This window comes from Nelumbo nucifera, chromosome 2, assembly GCF_055504915.1.
Source record: "Nelumbo nucifera cultivar China Antique chromosome 2, China Antique-T2T, whole genome shotgun sequence".
In the NCBI taxonomy this organism is placed as follows: Eukaryota; Viridiplantae; Streptophyta; class Magnoliopsida; order Proteales; family Nelumbonaceae; genus Nelumbo; species Nelumbo nucifera.
The window spans coordinates 15,563,110-15,579,134 of NC_142650.1; the positions used below are offsets into that span (position 1 = coordinate 15,563,110).

The 16,025-nt window shown below is 40.6% G+C and overlaps 2 protein-coding genes across 3 annotated transcripts; both read left to right on the forward strand.

The window, feature by feature from the left end:
- Positions 1–6,778: 6,778 nt before the first annotated feature.
- On the forward strand, positions 6,779–9,442 carry LOC104597082 (putative receptor protein kinase ZmPK1). The gene has a single exon (XM_010258475.3). The coding sequence runs from the start codon at positions 6,838–6,840 to the stop codon at positions 9,247–9,249; it is 2,412 nt and encodes an 803-aa protein (XP_010256777.1). The 5' UTR covers positions 6,779–6,837; the 3' UTR covers positions 9,250–9,442.
- A 1,347-nt stretch (positions 9,443–10,789) lies between these two features.
- LOC104597081 (putative receptor protein kinase ZmPK1) lies at positions 10,790–14,931 on the forward strand. 2 transcript variants are annotated; one of them, XR_016082121.1, is made up of 2 exons: positions 10,790–13,459; positions 14,915–14,931. XR_016082121.1 is itself a non-coding variant. In XM_010258473.3 (1 exon), exon 1 carries the CDS (start codon positions 10,929–10,931, stop codon positions 13,386–13,388), a length of 2,460 nt encoding a protein of 819 aa, XP_010256775.1. In that variant the 5' UTR covers positions 10,790–10,928; the 3' UTR covers positions 13,389–13,607. The 2 variants fall into 2 exon arrangements, 1 of the variants encoding a protein (XP_010256775.1); XM_010258473.3 differs by lacking the exon at positions 14,915–14,931 and having other exon boundaries at positions 10,790–13,607.
- The last annotated feature ends 1,094 nt before the right edge of the window (positions 14,932–16,025 follow it).

Consider the following 16,025-nt stretch of genomic DNA (forward strand, 5'->3'; position numbering starts at 1 on the left):
AAAAAGGATGGCAGTTGGAGAATGTGCATCGACAGCAAGGCCATTAACAAAATTACTATTGGGTACAAATTCCCCTTTCCTAGGCTGGACGACATGCTGGATCAACTCAGTGGAGCTGTAGTTTTCTCAAAAATAGATCTCAGGAGTGGATATCATTAGATCAGGATCCATCCTAGAGATGAATGGAAGACAACCTTCAAGACTAGAGATGGTTTGTTCGAATGGTTAGTCATGCCCTTTGGACTAACCAATGCACCCAACACATTCATGAGGCTGATGAATCAGGTATTGCGCCTTTTCATTGGTAATTTTGTGGTAGTCTATTTTGATGATATTTTGATATACAACAAAACTATCACTGAGCATGTGGGACATATTAAGGAGGTCCTGAAAACATTGAGGGAAAATAAATTATATGCTAATTTGAAGAAATGCATCTTTATGAATGATAATCTATTATTCTTGGGATTTATTATAAGTAAGGATGGTGTGAAAGTAGATGAGGAAAAAGTGAAAGCCATTAGGGAGTGGGCGACCCCATCCACTGTCACAGATGTCAGGCGATTTCATGGGTTGGCAACCTTCTATAAGCGCTTTATTAAAAATTTTAGTAGTATCATGGCTCCCATTACTGAGTGTTTGAAAAATGGTAAATTTCAATGGGGAGAAGAACAAGAGCAAAGTTTTGCTCTCATAAAGGAAAAATTATGTAATGCTCCTGCTTTTGCCTTGCCAGATTTTGATAAATTATTTACAGTAGAATGTGATGCCAGTGGAGTTGGCATAGGGGCGGTATTGTCCCAAGGGAAAAGACCCATTGCTTTTTCAGTGAAAAATTATGTGAATCGAGGAGAAAGTGGTCCACTTATGACAAGGAGTTCTATGCTATGGTTAGAGCCTTGAAGACATGGAAACACTATTTAATTGCAAAAGAATTTGTTCTCTACACTGACCACCAGGCCCTAAAATATCTTAGTGGGCAGAGACAACTAAGAAGTGATTTGCATGCTAGATGGTCTGCATTCCTAGATAAGTTCCCATATAAAATTGTGTATAAGATAGGACAGCAAAATAAAGTGGCTGATGCACTTAGCAGGCATGTAGCCCTCATCAAGACCCTCAGTGTTGAGATTGTGGGTTTTGAGTGCCTAAAAGACTTATACGCCCAGGATGAAGACTTCCAACAGGTGTGGAAGAAATGTGTAAATAAGCAGCCAGCAGAGGACTTCTTTATTTATGATGGGTTCCTTATGAAAGGGGAACAATTGTGTATCCCTTGCACCTCCCTCCGCGAAAAGATCATCAGGGATTTGCATGGGGGTGGATTGGCAGGACACTTGGGAAGGGATAAAACAGTAGAAGCAATTAAGGGGCGCTATTACTGGCCAAAATTAAGAAGGGACGTGTCTACCATTGTAAGCAGGTGCTATGTTTGTCAGACAGCTAAGGGACAAACCCATAACACAGGTCTCTACATGGCCCTACCCGTTGCTACTGCTATATGGGAGGACCTGTCCATGGATTTTGTGCTAGGCTTGCCAAAGACCCAGAGGAACATGGACTCCATCTTCGTAGTGGTTGACAGGTTCTCAAAAATGGCTCACTTCCTCCCATGCAAGAAAACAACCGATGCATCTGCAACAGCCAAATTATTTTTCAGGGAGATTGTCCGCTTGCATGGGGTACCCAAGACCATCACTTCAGATCGTGACACACGGTTCCTCAGTCACTTTTGGATGACCTTGTGGAGGTTGTTTGATTCATCACTTAATTTCAGCAGTACAGCCCATCCGTAGACAGATGGACAGACAGAAGTGGTAAACTGGACCTTAGGGAATTTAATCCACAGCATATGCCGGGAGAGGCCAAAACAGTGGGACTTCGCCATTGCCCAGGCTGAGTTCGCCTATAACAATGCAGTGCATAGTTCTACAGGCAGATCCCCATTCTCCATCGTATACATGAAGGTCCCTAACCATGCACTGGATTTAGTGAAGCTACCCAAAGTACCCAACGCCAGTATCTCAGCAGAGCAGATGGCAAAACAAATCCAGTCCGTCCAAGAGGCCGTAAAGCAAAAGCTAGAGCAAACCAACGCCAAGTACAAGATGGCCGCAGGCAAACACCACCGGCCTCAGGTGTTTGATGTAGGTGATGAAGTTATGGTCTTCTTAAGGAAGGAAAGGATTCCCGTAGGTACTTATAACAAGTTGAAGCTTCAGAAGTATGGTCCATACAAGATCGTGAAGAAGATCAATGACAATGCCTATGTAGTGGACCTACCAGCTCAGATGGGTATATCCAAGACTTTCAACGTTGTTGACCTTCACCGATATTTGCCAGAGATCACACTTGCCTATCCTAATCATGACTCGGGGTCGAGTTCTCTCCAAGTGGGGGAGAATGATGGAGGCCCATCACAAGGCCCATCTCACCCATAGGGGCGGCAGCTCTTAGGATAAGGATAAGTCTAACCAAGAATCCAAGATTAGCAAGATCCAAGAAATCAAGATAGACCAAGACTCTTCCAAGACTCATCAAGAATTCAAAGAATCCAAGACTCATCAAGAATTCAAGAATTCTAGATAATCCAAGATTCATGCATGGATAAGATTAAGGGAGATCGGACGGGGGAGATCAAGTCAAGAAGAGTTCGATCCTATCTACAAGTTTGAGATGTTTAGATCAAATTTAATTTCTTTTCCTAGTTCTTTTACAATTTCTCAATGTGTTATAAGTACTGCTATTTCCCAGAATTATTAATCAATTCATACATCAGAATTTCTTCAGATTTCCTCTTCAATTTTCGCCACCTTTTCTCTCTTCTAGAGAAATCGTGTAGTTTCGCTAGAAACTAGGTTCGCCCGGTGCTTGCATAGCCAGCTCCGGTTTTCCATTGCTTCCACGCTGCATCATGAAGTTTTGTCAGTGTTTAATTTGACTTGGCCATCTTGAGGTTTTGTCCATCTAATCCAATGCACTGTTCTCCTAGCTACACTTTTGATTGGGATGCGAAGGTCAATTAGCCATCTAGTATTATGATCAACATGCTTTGGGAAAGGAGCAAGATTATTTGGCTCTCTTATCTAAGCTTTAACACGTTGGATTATTTGAGTTGCAATCATATATTTTGAATCAAAAGTTCTCCTATAACGCTCAACCCAGATTTTCCATAAAATTAGAGAAGGCAAGCTTGCCAAAACTAGTTGATTCATTGACAGTCAAAAGAGCATTGGTTCCACCAATCAAAAATGCAATCCCTTATATGTTGGGATCTGAAAATTGTGAGCTCAAAATTAACACTGAAGTATTGCTAACATTTAGAAGCCAAGATACACTGCTGAAAAGGTGATCAATATTTTCTATATTACTCCATCTGACTACTATGCACGTATTTTGAAGCAAGATAAACCCATTTAGATTTGATCATATCATCCACAGCTACAGCCCTATGAAAAAATCTCCACATAAATACTGAGATTTTAGAAGGCAAGCCCACCTTACAAACAAACTTGTACCAGTTTACTGGCCGGTTCTTCTTTCTAAATATTTCCCATGCTGATTTAATTGAAAACTTGCCATCTGAATTTCCTTTCCAAATCAAACAATCATGCTGATTTAATTGGCTTTGGTTGATTGCAAAGTCCATTGTTTGCATTAATTCTTTCGAAAACCGAGAGGGCCAGTGATCCAAAATTAGTGTTGCATTTGCTTGATTAATGAATCTTTACCAAAAAATGGTCTTGTAAAATGGTTCTACATTATACAAAAAAGGTCAGGACCGGATCTAGTGGACACAAATATGGTAACTACATTCAATGAACACTTGATAAATAGTCTGAATTTCTGATAACTGTGGAAACTTGTTTTTGGGGTATTTTAAGGGACAGGTGTCAAAAAGTTTTTTAAGTACTCATTGAATGTTTTACAATATTGTGCCTACCTGATCTGGACGAAAAAGACCATCCCTTATTAAGGAAACGTTACCCTCCTTGATCTTCTTTTACAAACCATGCGTGCAACATAAACCTAATCAACTAGGAAAGAAATCCAGGCTTACTAGTCTCCGACTTGCTTTCGCACCATCCAATTCTCCTGTTAACGCTTCCTCTCGATTGGGCGTATTTTGAAATGCATAAAAGAAACAAGTTGCATCTCCAGAGCCATTGAACCTACCAGGGAGATTTTTTATTTTGCTCCATAGGGCTACATTACATGTTGATGGAACAGTAGGCACTTCATGTTCTGGTGCAAATTTCCTTTTGCGTAATCACGTCGGTGAGTGTCTTTTTGCCCGTGTTGTGCCATTTGATTCTCAACCCCTTCTTGTTACAGAAGCCATGGCAATGGTGGAAGGTCTGAAATTTGCAGCAGAGCTTGGTATTAGTCACTCTTAGTTGAAAGTGATGCTCTTTCGCTTGTTAGATGTTTGTTGGTGGATTTCATAGAACCACCATGGTCTATCAGCATTCTAGTGGCTGAGTGCAGACATCTATTGCTTCACTTTCAGAATTCTCAAACCCCTTCTCTCTCTTGTTCTAGAATTCATACATGGTCTTGTATTCCTTATTTTCTTTTGAATATCATTGTGCAAGAGATTGTTAGCGAGATTCGTTGAATGGATTAGCCTTTTGGAGCATTAAAAAAAAAAAAAACCAGGGGGTAGTCCATTAACCCCTCCAACCCTGGTGGCAGGGGATTTAATCCCAGACCTTTAGCTTTTGATAAGTAATTTGTCTCATTGCTTTAGCTGGACCCGTAAATCTTGACTTGTTTGGAATGTAATTTGTCTTGATAACAATACCGATTAGTGACATTTTTGATGAATGTGGAATTAGTAGGGGTTTATTCCAGCCAAGTTGAGCCGAATAGTAAGAGGTTTGAGTTCGGTTCGCCAAGGTTGTATAAGGCTCGAGCTTGAGTAAAAAACTCATAAGTTCGAGCTCGGTTCGGCTTGAGCTGAATTTGAAGAAAAATATTTTATAAAAATAAAAAATTATATATAATTTTTTTTATTTGATATATTCGAGCTTGGCTCGTTTATTAATCAAGCCTGCAAATTGGGCTCAAGCTCAGTTGAAACCGATTCGAGCCGAGCTTTACACAAGCTGAGTTCGAGCAGCTCGTGAAAAGCTCAGCTTGTTGCTACCCCTATGTGGAAGGAAGTTGAAATCACTCAAATTTCCAAACCAGTAAACCATCGCCCAATGAATTCCAAAGAAGTCACTTTTCCGCATCTTTACCTTGCTGACCCCTAATGCAGTAAATGTAGATACTCAGTAATAGACCTGTTCATGGGCCGGGCCGGCCCGACCCCCGGACGGGCTTGAACAGGCTTTTTGGCCTGTGGGCTTAACCTCGGGCCAAAAAGCCCGGCTTGCATAAAATTCGAGCCGGGCTCGGTCTTTGCCAAAATAGCCCGGCCTGACCTATAGTTAAACCTAAGTAAAAACCCTATGTGATGTCCATTTGAATAAATTTTTTGATTTGAGAAGGTTGTTGATTCACTTGTAGGCCCATTGTTCATTTAAATAGGGAAAAAAACATTTGAATTAAAATAGATAATGTCTATTTGAATAGGGAAAAATTCGAATTTCTTTTATTAGGTCGGGTTCGGGCTCGAGCTCGGGCTTCGGGCTTTTTATCAGGGCCGAGCTCGGGCCCAAGTTGTAGGCCCGTTGGTCGGGCCAGGCTCGGGCTCGGGCCTAACATTTTTCTATTAATAAAGAGTCAAAGCCCGGCCCGAGCCCGACCCGGCCCAACCCATGAACAGGTCTACTCAGTAATGAAGTCTAAAACTCATTATAATTTTTCAGCATTTCTTTTAAGCTCACAATGACTTTTCAAAACTTCTAGAGAATCCTATGTTAGTAACTTAACGTTAAGACTATGTTTGGTTTGAAGGAAAAGGTAGGGAAAGGAAGGAAAAGGTAGGAAAACCCTTATAAATCTTGTATAGGTTTTCCTATCTTTTCCTACTTTTTTCTTCAAACCAAACACAACTTAAATGGACTAATGGTTGTTAGTAGATTACCATCTTACCCTTTACAAAAATGTAAAATATACACATATATTTTAATTAAAAAGACATGAAAAAAAGAAAAAGTTCAAAAAAGTATTTTCAAATACAAAAGTATAAAATACATAAAAAATAAGAAATTGCAAACAAAATAAAAAAATGATTAAACTCCAAATTTGAAAAACAAAATAAAAAAATAATAATTGTAGAAAAACATAGAAATTGAAAATAAATGACAAAAAATATTGAAAATAATTTACACGTTTACCCTACCCGTTGCCATTCCTAATTGGGACCGCTTTCCCACCGCTATGGCCCATAAAGAAGCAACTTAAAATTAGTAACCGTTTGGGAGGGCTTTCAAGTAAAAAGGCTTCTGGCTTTCTAAGGTAGATGATCCCAAAGTAGCTGAATCAGCTTCCGTTTTACCTCTTTTTCTTACATTGACGCTTTGTCGCCGAAACCAGATTCATGGTATATACCGGATACCTTATTCCCCCGTCGAGTTCAAATCGTCTTCATCACGTACCTTCCACCTGGTTCAACCATGTTCTCATCTCTTCAACTCTCCTTATGACCTGTCAATTGGGCCATTATTCATAGACGTCTTCATACGTATGGCGGGCGGTAAGAGGAGAGACAGAAACCATATCGTTAATTTCCATTGACTTAGTCTCATATTCTTTTTCACAATTATTAATGAACAGGACTGATATCTGGGCCACCGTACGTGATGCACGCAAAACTGATCCCGCTCATATTTATAAGTTCTGACCCCAAAGGCTAGCGCTCGTACGTCGGTCCCTCCAAGTTCAGTCATGAGACTTCCATCTCCTCCTGCAATCGTTCCTTTGTCACTTCTCTTCTCTTTCACCTTCTTCCTGTGCTCTTCTTTCGTCCTTTCGGCATCCCGGAATTCTATATACAGAGGGGCTTCTCTTTCCGTTGAAGACCATGTTTCGGACGTCCTCACCTCCCCAGATCAATCCTTCGCTTGCGGATTTTACCAGGTTGGCATTGATGCCTACAGTTTCTCAATTTGGTTCGCACACTCCAATATTAAAACAGTCGTCTGGACGGCTAACCGAGACCAACCCGTAAACGGCCGAAGCTCGAGAGTTTCTCTGCACCGAGATGGCACAATGGTTCTTACCGACGTAGATGGCTCAATTGTCTGGTCCACCAATACCACCAACAAGAACGTGGACAAAGCTGAGCTCCTGGACACGGGAAACCTCGTTTTGAAGAACCTATCTGGTGACATCCTTTGGCAAAGTTTTGACTATCCTACTGACACTCTTCTCCCTGGGCAACCCTTCACCAGACGCACCAGGCTCATCTCTGCAATGGCTAATGGAACACATGTCTCGGGCTATTTTACATTGTTTTTTGACAACGACAATGTTTTGAGATTAGCGTATGATGGGCCTGAGTTTTCTAGCTTGTATTGGCCTAATCCTGATTACACTAATGTATTTCAACTCGGTAGAACAAAGTACAACAGTAGCAGAACCGCGCTGCTTGATGTCATGGGGAGATTTTCATCAAGCGACAGAACCAATTTTTTTGCTTCTGATATGGGTTCTGGGATCGAAAGGCGATTGACATTGGATTATGATGGTAATCTTAGACTCTATAGCTGGGACAACTCAACCGCGTCGTGGGTGGTCTCATGGCTGGCTCTCCCACGGCAGTGCGATATCCATGGGTTGTGCGGTAGAAACGGGGTTTGTACTTATACGCCTATACCCAAGTGTTCATGTCCGCCAGGTTACGAGAGGAGTGATCCAGTTGATTGGAATAAAGGTTGCAAGCCAAAATTTACTCGAACATGTAACCAAACTCAGCAGTTCAAATTTGTGGAGCTTCCATATACGGATTTCTGGGGTTATGATCTTGATTATCAAGAACAGTCATCACTGGAACATTGCAGGGAGCTTTGCCGGGCGAAGTGCTCTTGTGAGGCTTTTGTCTTCGGGCTTAACGGAGTAGGAGCTTGTTACACAAAAGCTTCTCTTTTTAACGGGCGCAAAGCTCCAAGCTTTCCTGGCACAATATATTTGAAGCTGCCGAAAAGTTTGGACACATCGGAACCTTCCAATCTTACAATATCTGATCTCACTTGTGGATTTAGCAAGGTTGGAAATCAGGTGGGTTCCTCCAATATGTATGGTAAGGACAACAAAGGTCGAACGAGGTGGATTTATCTCTACTCGTTCATTTATGCAATTGGTGCTATTGAATCTCTGTTCATTGCATCTGGTTGGTGGTGCCTTTTTAGGAGAAATAAGGTGAAAATATCGATGGAGGATGGATACCGTGCCATTTCCAGTCAGTTCAAGAAGTTTACCTATGCTGAGCTAAAGAAGGCAACCAAGAATTTCAAGGAAGAGTTAGGGAGGGGAGGCTCCGGTAGTGTTTACAAGGGAGTTCTGGAAGATAATAGGGTGGTGGCCGTGAAGAAACTGGGAGATGTGATCCAAGGAGAGGAAGAGTTTTGGGCTGAAGTGAGCATGATTGGGAGAGTGAACCACATGAACCTAGTGAGAATGTGGGGATTTTGTACAGAAAAGACCCACAGATTGTTGGTCTACGAGTATGTAGAGAACGGATCACTGGATAAGCATCTCTTCTCCTCTAGTGACAGAAGTTGTTTGTTGAATTGGAAAGAGAGGTTTAGAATTGCTCTTGGGACGGCCAAGGGTCTGGCTTATCTTCACCATGAGTGTCTCGAGTGGGTTGTCCACTGTGATGTGAAGCCTGAGAACATACTCTTGGACAGCAATTATGAACCTAAGATTGCAGATTTTGGATTGGCAAAGTTGTCTCAGAGAGGTCAAAGTGGTTCCAATTTCTCTAAAATCCGAGGAACAAAAGGGTACATGGCTCCAGAATGGACTCTAAACCTTCTCATCACTGCCAAGGTAGATGTGTATAGCTATGGAGTTGTACTTCTGGAGATTGTGAAGGTCATTCGGCTTTCAGACTGGGTGGTAGTCGATGGGGAGCACGAGACTGAGCTGACTAGATTCCTCAGGGTAGTGAAAGAGAAGATTGAATGCGGAGGGGACTCATGGATTGAAGATATATTGGATCCATCATTGAGAGGACAATTTAACAAGAAGCAGGCAGCAGCCATGGTCGAAGTGGGTATTTCCTGTGTGGATGAGGATAAAAGCAAAAGGCCAACCATGGATGAAGTAGTGAAGATTCTACTAGAAATAGAATGAAGATGATTCCGAACTAGTCTACATTTAAAAGTATGTATGCGGTATTAATTAATTGTAGTATTTCACATTTCCAGGTTCTGTACTCGTAAAAGAATCTCTACATATGGTCTATAGTCTCTGCTTCTGTATACAAACATTATGTAATTTATGTTAGCTTCTGCTGGTACTATAAGATTACTATAGTTAATTTTCATTTAGTTTGTTAACAAGTTGTGTACTTTATTTTTAATTGATTTGTTTTCATTTCTGAGTTGTGCTAGCTAGCCGACTGATCCCTTAAAAATCAGAGGAATGAAACAGGTTCTGTATTGCAATTTACCTTAACATTTATTTCATCCGGCATTATATATAGATATTGCCTTGGTTAGGATGTTAAGCTCAAATTGGAAACAAACTTGCAGTGGTTTGGTATACATATTTGATTTTGCAATGCAAATGATGGTAAATTTGTGATTTGTTACCATATTTGCATTTAACCTTGCGTCGTCTACCTCCTACACTGAAATAGGCATGCCTTAAAAGTACATGTATAGGCTATTTGTAGAAAGTAGGGAAAACTGTACAAAACCTAAAAGGCTTAATTTCATAATGATGATGGCATATGGAGAAATGAGAGGAATCCTGGAGCTAAATTTGACTGTCCAAGTTCAACAAAATCGATTTTGTCCTCAAAAATTTGGTCCTTATTAGACTGTCTTCATGACCCTTTCAATTATGCATTTGGCTCGGTTTGAAAAGAGTACAAGTACAAATATGTACAGTATAAATATATTCAAAATAATACAAAATACAATATTTTGCACTCTACACATTTATATTTATACTCCTTCCAAACTGAGCCTTTGGAACAACTTCCCATGAAAAAATATACAAGACCAATTTTGTGAGGACCGTGTGAAGACCAATTTTGTGATGACAGCATATGTTTTCAACAATGGAGCTCTCTTCACATGACCCCTTAGTTCATACGGTCATTGTGAGTTGATATGGAAGCCTCCTAAGCATTTCACCTGAGGTTGCTTGGAGGGATGCCCTTCATTGAAGGAGCGAAATTTTTTTGGAAAAGTAAGGACAAATCCATTATAGATTTTTGAATTTCACTGCAGATCTATGAACATTCAAAATGTCAAATACTCCCACTTTATATACTAATGCTCACCCATGAATTGGCATCAATTTCAAGTTGGCACATACCCCAACTGTACTTTGAGCTTAAGAATTCTGACCCTGGATTGAACCCTCATTCTCCCAAATCAGTTAAGGCTAGGCTATCGATCATTCCTCAGCTCTTCATTTTGCTCAACAGAGTGAACTTCTCCATCATCTTGTCTCCTACAAAGGTATGAAATGCACAAGGAGTCGTCTGAGAAGTCAATGAGATGGAGAATTAGAACATCAAATCAGTTAAGGTGGGAAAGGGAGGAATGGAGAGCATCATACATCACCCATAAGTCCACAATCTGACTAAAAAGGTTATCTCCCCCATTTAGACTTCCAGGATTGAACCTATCATCACCACACAATTTGCTTTTTATGTTGGCATCTTTTCTGGGAAAAGGTGATGTGTTTGGACGACGATCCATGATACCCCTCTCTTCCAATCTGACCCGGAACATGTTTCTCCTGAAAAGTAGAATCACTGTTCAAACTTTCAAACTTATCTCTGAAAAGTAGAATCAATGCCTCGAAACAGAACACACCCGCTTCCTCATTCTCCAATGATTCCCCTGTTTCTTCTCTTCCTTGCGGTCTCCTTCCACTCTTCTTTTGCCTCCTCAACAGCCAAGAATTTTATTAACAGAGGTTATTCTTTGTCGGTTGAAGATCATGCTTCAGTCCTTGCCTCCTTGGATCAATCATTCACCTGCGGATTTTACCTGGTTGGCTCAAATGCCTACAGTTTTTCGATTTGGTTCACCAACTCCAGAGAAAGGACGGTGGCTTGGATGGCTAATCGAGATCTTCCAGTAAATGGCCGAGGCTCAAGAGTTTCATTGCTTCGAGATGGAACTATGGTCCTTACCGACGTTGATGGCTCAACCGTCTGGTCCACCAACACCACCGGCACCAAGGTGGACAAAGCTGAGCTCCTGAACACAGGGAACCTCGTTTTGAAGGACCCATCTGGCAAAATCCTCTGGCAAAGCTTTGATTCTCCCATTGATACTCTTCTACCTTCACAGCCTCTCACCAAGAGTAAGAAACTGGTCTCTGCTACAAGCAAAAGAACATATTATTCAGGGTATTTTAGTTTGTTTTTCGACAGCGACAATGTTCTCAAGTTAATGTATGACGGACCTGAGATTTCTAGCTTGTATTGGCCTAATCCAGATTATTCTGTATTTCAGAATGGTAGGACAAGTTACAATAGTAGTAGAATTGCAGTGCTCGATGAAATGGGTCGTTTTTTGTCGAGTGATAGAATGGAATTTATGGCCTCTGACATGGGTTTTGGGACTAGAAGGCGATTGACACTGGATTATGATGGTAATCTTAGACTCTATAGCTTGAACGAGTTAACCGGATTGTGGGTGATCTCATGGCAAGCTCTAGCACAATTGTGCAACGTCCATGGTCTGTGTGGCAAAAATGGGATTTGCCTCTATACACCACAGCCCAAATGTTCATGCCCGCCGGGTCATGAGATGAGTGACCCAAGTGACTGGAGCAAAGGTTGCAGGCCCACATTCAATTTAAGCTGCGAAGATACTGAAAAATTGAGATTCGTGGAGATTCCTCATACGGATTTCTACGGATTTGATTTCTATTATGGTCCTTCTACATCATTTGAATCTTGCATGAAGCTCTGCTTGGGGAATTGCACTTGTAAGGCTTTTGTTTACAGGTTAACAGGAGAAGCAACCTGCTACACAAAGAGTGCTCTTTTTAATGGGTACAGATCACCTAGGTTCGTTGGGAACTTATATTTGAAACTACCAACAAGTGTGGAAACATCAGAAACCTTAGTGCTTGGAGGAACTGACATCACTTGTGGAATTAGAGAAGCTGAAACTAATATGGGCTTGCTCAAAACGCTTGATGCAGGGAGCGGAAAGACAAAATGGGTATACCTGTACTTATTTCTCTGTGTGATTGGAGCAATTGAAATTGTCTTTATTATATCAGGTTGGTGGTGCCTTTTCAGAGGACAGAAGGTGTCTAAATTGATCCAGAATGGATACCACATAATACCCAATCAATTTAGGAAGTTCACTTATGCAGAACTGATGAAGGCAACGAAGATTTTCAAGGAAGAACTAGGGAGGGGAGGCTCTGGGGCTGTTTACAAGGGACTTTTAGGGGACAACACAGTGGTGGCGGTGAAGAAACTAGAAGATGTGATTGAAGGAGAAGATGCATTCTGGGCTGAAGTGAGCACATTTGCGAGAGTTAACCATGTGAACATAGTAGGAATGCTGGGCTTCTGTTCAGAAGGAACCAAAAGATTATTGGTCTACGAGTATGTAGAGAATGGATCATTGAGTAAAAACCTCTTCTCCGACGCCAGTAGTAATAGCAATGGCGAAGCTAGTTCTCTGAGTTGGAAGGAGAGGTTCAGAATTGCTTTAGGGACAGCCAAAGGTCTGGCTTACCTTCACCATGAGTGCCTTGAATGGGTTATACATTGTGATGTGAAGCCTGAAAACATACTCCTGAACAGAAATTTCGATCCTAAGATATCCGACTTTGGATTGGCGAAGTTGTCTCAGAGATGTGGATCTGGTCTCCAGGTGTCTAGAATCAGAGGAACAATGGGGTACTTGGCTCCAGAGTGGGCGTCCAATCTTCCCATCACTACAAAGGTTGATGTTTATAGCTTTGGAGTGGTACTCCTAGAGATTGTGAAGGGAATTCGGCTTTCAAGCTGGATGGTGGCTAATGGGGAGGAGGCTGAACAAACTAGATTTCTCTGGTTAGTGAAGAAAAAGATTGAATGCGGGGATGACTCGTGGGTTGAGGATATAGTGGATCCAGCATTGAAAGGGCAGTTCAACAAGAAGCAGGCAGCTAGGATGGTCGAGATAGGTATATCCTGCATTGAGGAAGACAAAAGCAAAAGACCAGCCATGGATGAAGTAGTCCAATTTCTACTAGAATGTGAAGATGGTCCAAAACTACCTACTTTAGATATGCCGTAATTCACAGAGACAATATCTTGAAACCTCCCTACATAGATTTATCATAGATTGGAGCAGATCCAAAATGAATGGTATGTTTCTTCTTCTTCTTCTTCAATGATCAATGGTATACATTTGGTTATTTGACTAGTAATCTTCATTTTGTAGAGATAGGTACATTTGGTTTGTAAAATGAATGGTATATTTCTTCAATGGCAAACATTTGGTTATTTAATGGGCTGGGTTGGTCTTTAATGGGTTAAAAGACTAACCCAAATTTGATTATGAGATTCGACTTGGACCAGTCCAGTCCAGGTTTTGTAAAAGTTCTTAAGGCCCTGGACCTCGCCACTGGGATATTGATAGAAGTTCCCAAGTCATATTGCATACTTGGTGACGTCAACTTGAGGGCATCTGCGTCCCAGAAGGCGCCCCACATGCACATAATATCTCCCGGTGTTTCTAATACACGGTTGGGATAAGCTGTGGAGCATTTATGGGATGCCCTCTGTAGGGGCATAGATGTGATCTCATTGCGATCCATTGATTGTAGTTTGACCATTCATCAAGGTGTCTCTGCAACAAGTTTCCAAAATCCAACCAGACCATTAGATGAAGGGAGGATCCCTGATGCTCACATACTTAAGCGTCTATGTCTAGTCAAATCGCTTAATTGCTCCTTTGAAATGTAGAGGGGATTTGAAGAATTTTAATCCGTGCTCCACATAGTGGGCCCCATTGCAAATCCCATCCATGTTGCGAACATCGAACATCGAACATCTCTATCACAAGTAGGGAAGATGTAAAAGTGAGATGTGTGTATACGTTGGGCATTACTTTAACGGGATGTTTGGAATCGTGGCCGTTTTTCAAAAAATCTACATAATTATTTCAACAAACGCACATATATATGAATATTTGGTTCAGGCGTTTATTGAAAAATTAGGCCTGTCTCATTAATCAGATCCCACGGATGCATGAAGCGCTAAATTTAGGGTTTTATGCATCGATGAACCATTGCGCCCAACAGTTGATTGATGTATATCCTATGTGGTGCTTACCTGACAGCATATACATGAAAAAACGGTGATGAAAATTACCTTATCAAACAGCATAATGTTGCTCACTACCTACATGGTAGAAACATTTTTTTTATGAAAAACGGGTCTTGAAGGCATGAGCGTTTGCTTTTCTTTTTAAAAATCGGGTCCCAAAAAATACCCACACTTCCAAACACCATCTAAATAAATTAGAATCTGTTACCAACAAAATGATGCCAACGTGCCGCTGTAGCACTGCAATGGCTAGTTGAGATTTATTGGCACCGTGTGGTGACTGGTGATGGTTGATCGAAACTCGATTTGAAAATACAGATTCGCCAAAGCGGATTTTTCATAGCTCAAAAGTTCAAACAGAATGATTCTTATCTACACGTCCATTGGTTTAATCTACTTTATTACGGTTCATTCAATCCCTGCATATACTTCTGTTTTTCTAGATCTGCCAATTCTTGAGATTGACTAGTATTGATCTCTTCTCCCCATCAGACGTTGAGAAAAGGGATACTTACGGAGTTAATTTGTTTGTGCATTCGCTCCCTCTCAAAGAAAAGCAAGGTCCAAGCATATAAATGTAAGAACAGTTACATAAGAATTCTATTTTCAATGTAAGAAAAGTTGCATAAAAATTCTATTTTTCAAGTATTTTCTTTATGCACCCATAGATTTTTCATTCCTTGTAATTCTACTAGGATAGACAGGTTCTGCATTTTGATATCGTTACCTATACAGTAGTGATGCCTACTGATATGGTTGGATTGATCCACAGAAGCTTGGAGCAATCACAGTGTAGCTCTTCAAGTTCTGCCAGTTGCAGTCCATCCATGGAATCAAGATTAATTAAATCACAGGTAGGAAAGCAACGAGCCACACTATTGTAATCAGATTAAATTAAGAAAAAGGATTATTCATCTTTCCAGACAGGACCATTTTCTATGATCAGCTGCATCTCCAATCTATATTTAAAGGAGTAGTACCATTTTTATTTCAATATTTTGTTCCGTTTATGTATTCACTATAGAAAAAGTGAGGGTGCGGACTACACCAGACAATCTGATTCATATTCTAAAGAATCTGATGATGGAGAATCTCTCTCTTGATTTCAAGTGTAGAGAATTCCACTGGAGGAAATTCAGTAATTGCAGAGAACCTATCTTCTCAAAAACAGATCCCCAGATAAATGATAACCATCAATTAGATGCTACTCAGCTATATATTATGTTATCCCCCTCATGCACCAAGTCTCAAATTGAATGAAATGTACTACTAAAAAATTTAGAAAATAAACAAAATAAGAGAAAAAAAAAATCAAACCTGGCATACTAGAATAGATTAAACCAATGGACGTGTAGATGAAGAATCATTCTGTTTGAACTTTTGAGAGTTGGGGAATCACCAAAAGAGTTGCTTTGGTGTAGGATTTTGCTTGGAGATGGGAAATCACGAAATGAAGTTCTATTCTGTTTTGATTTGAATTCTATAGAAGATCTAAAAACTCTTTGAGATAACAGTGGGAAAAACTAATGCTGTAAGTGGTCCTCCCTTCTTAACCCAAGTTGGCTTATTAATTGACTTGGACCAATAAAAAATCGTGGGAGGA

Excerpts from the sequence above, each read along its gene's own strand:
- LOC104597082 (XM_010258475.3), top strand. The coding sequence starts at position 6,838 with ATGAGACTTCCATCTCCTCCTGCAATCGTTCCTTTGTCACTTCTCTTC.
- LOC104597081 (XM_010258473.3), top strand. The coding sequence starts at position 10,929 with ATGCCTCGAAACAGAACACACCCGCTTCCTCATTCTCCAATGATTCCC.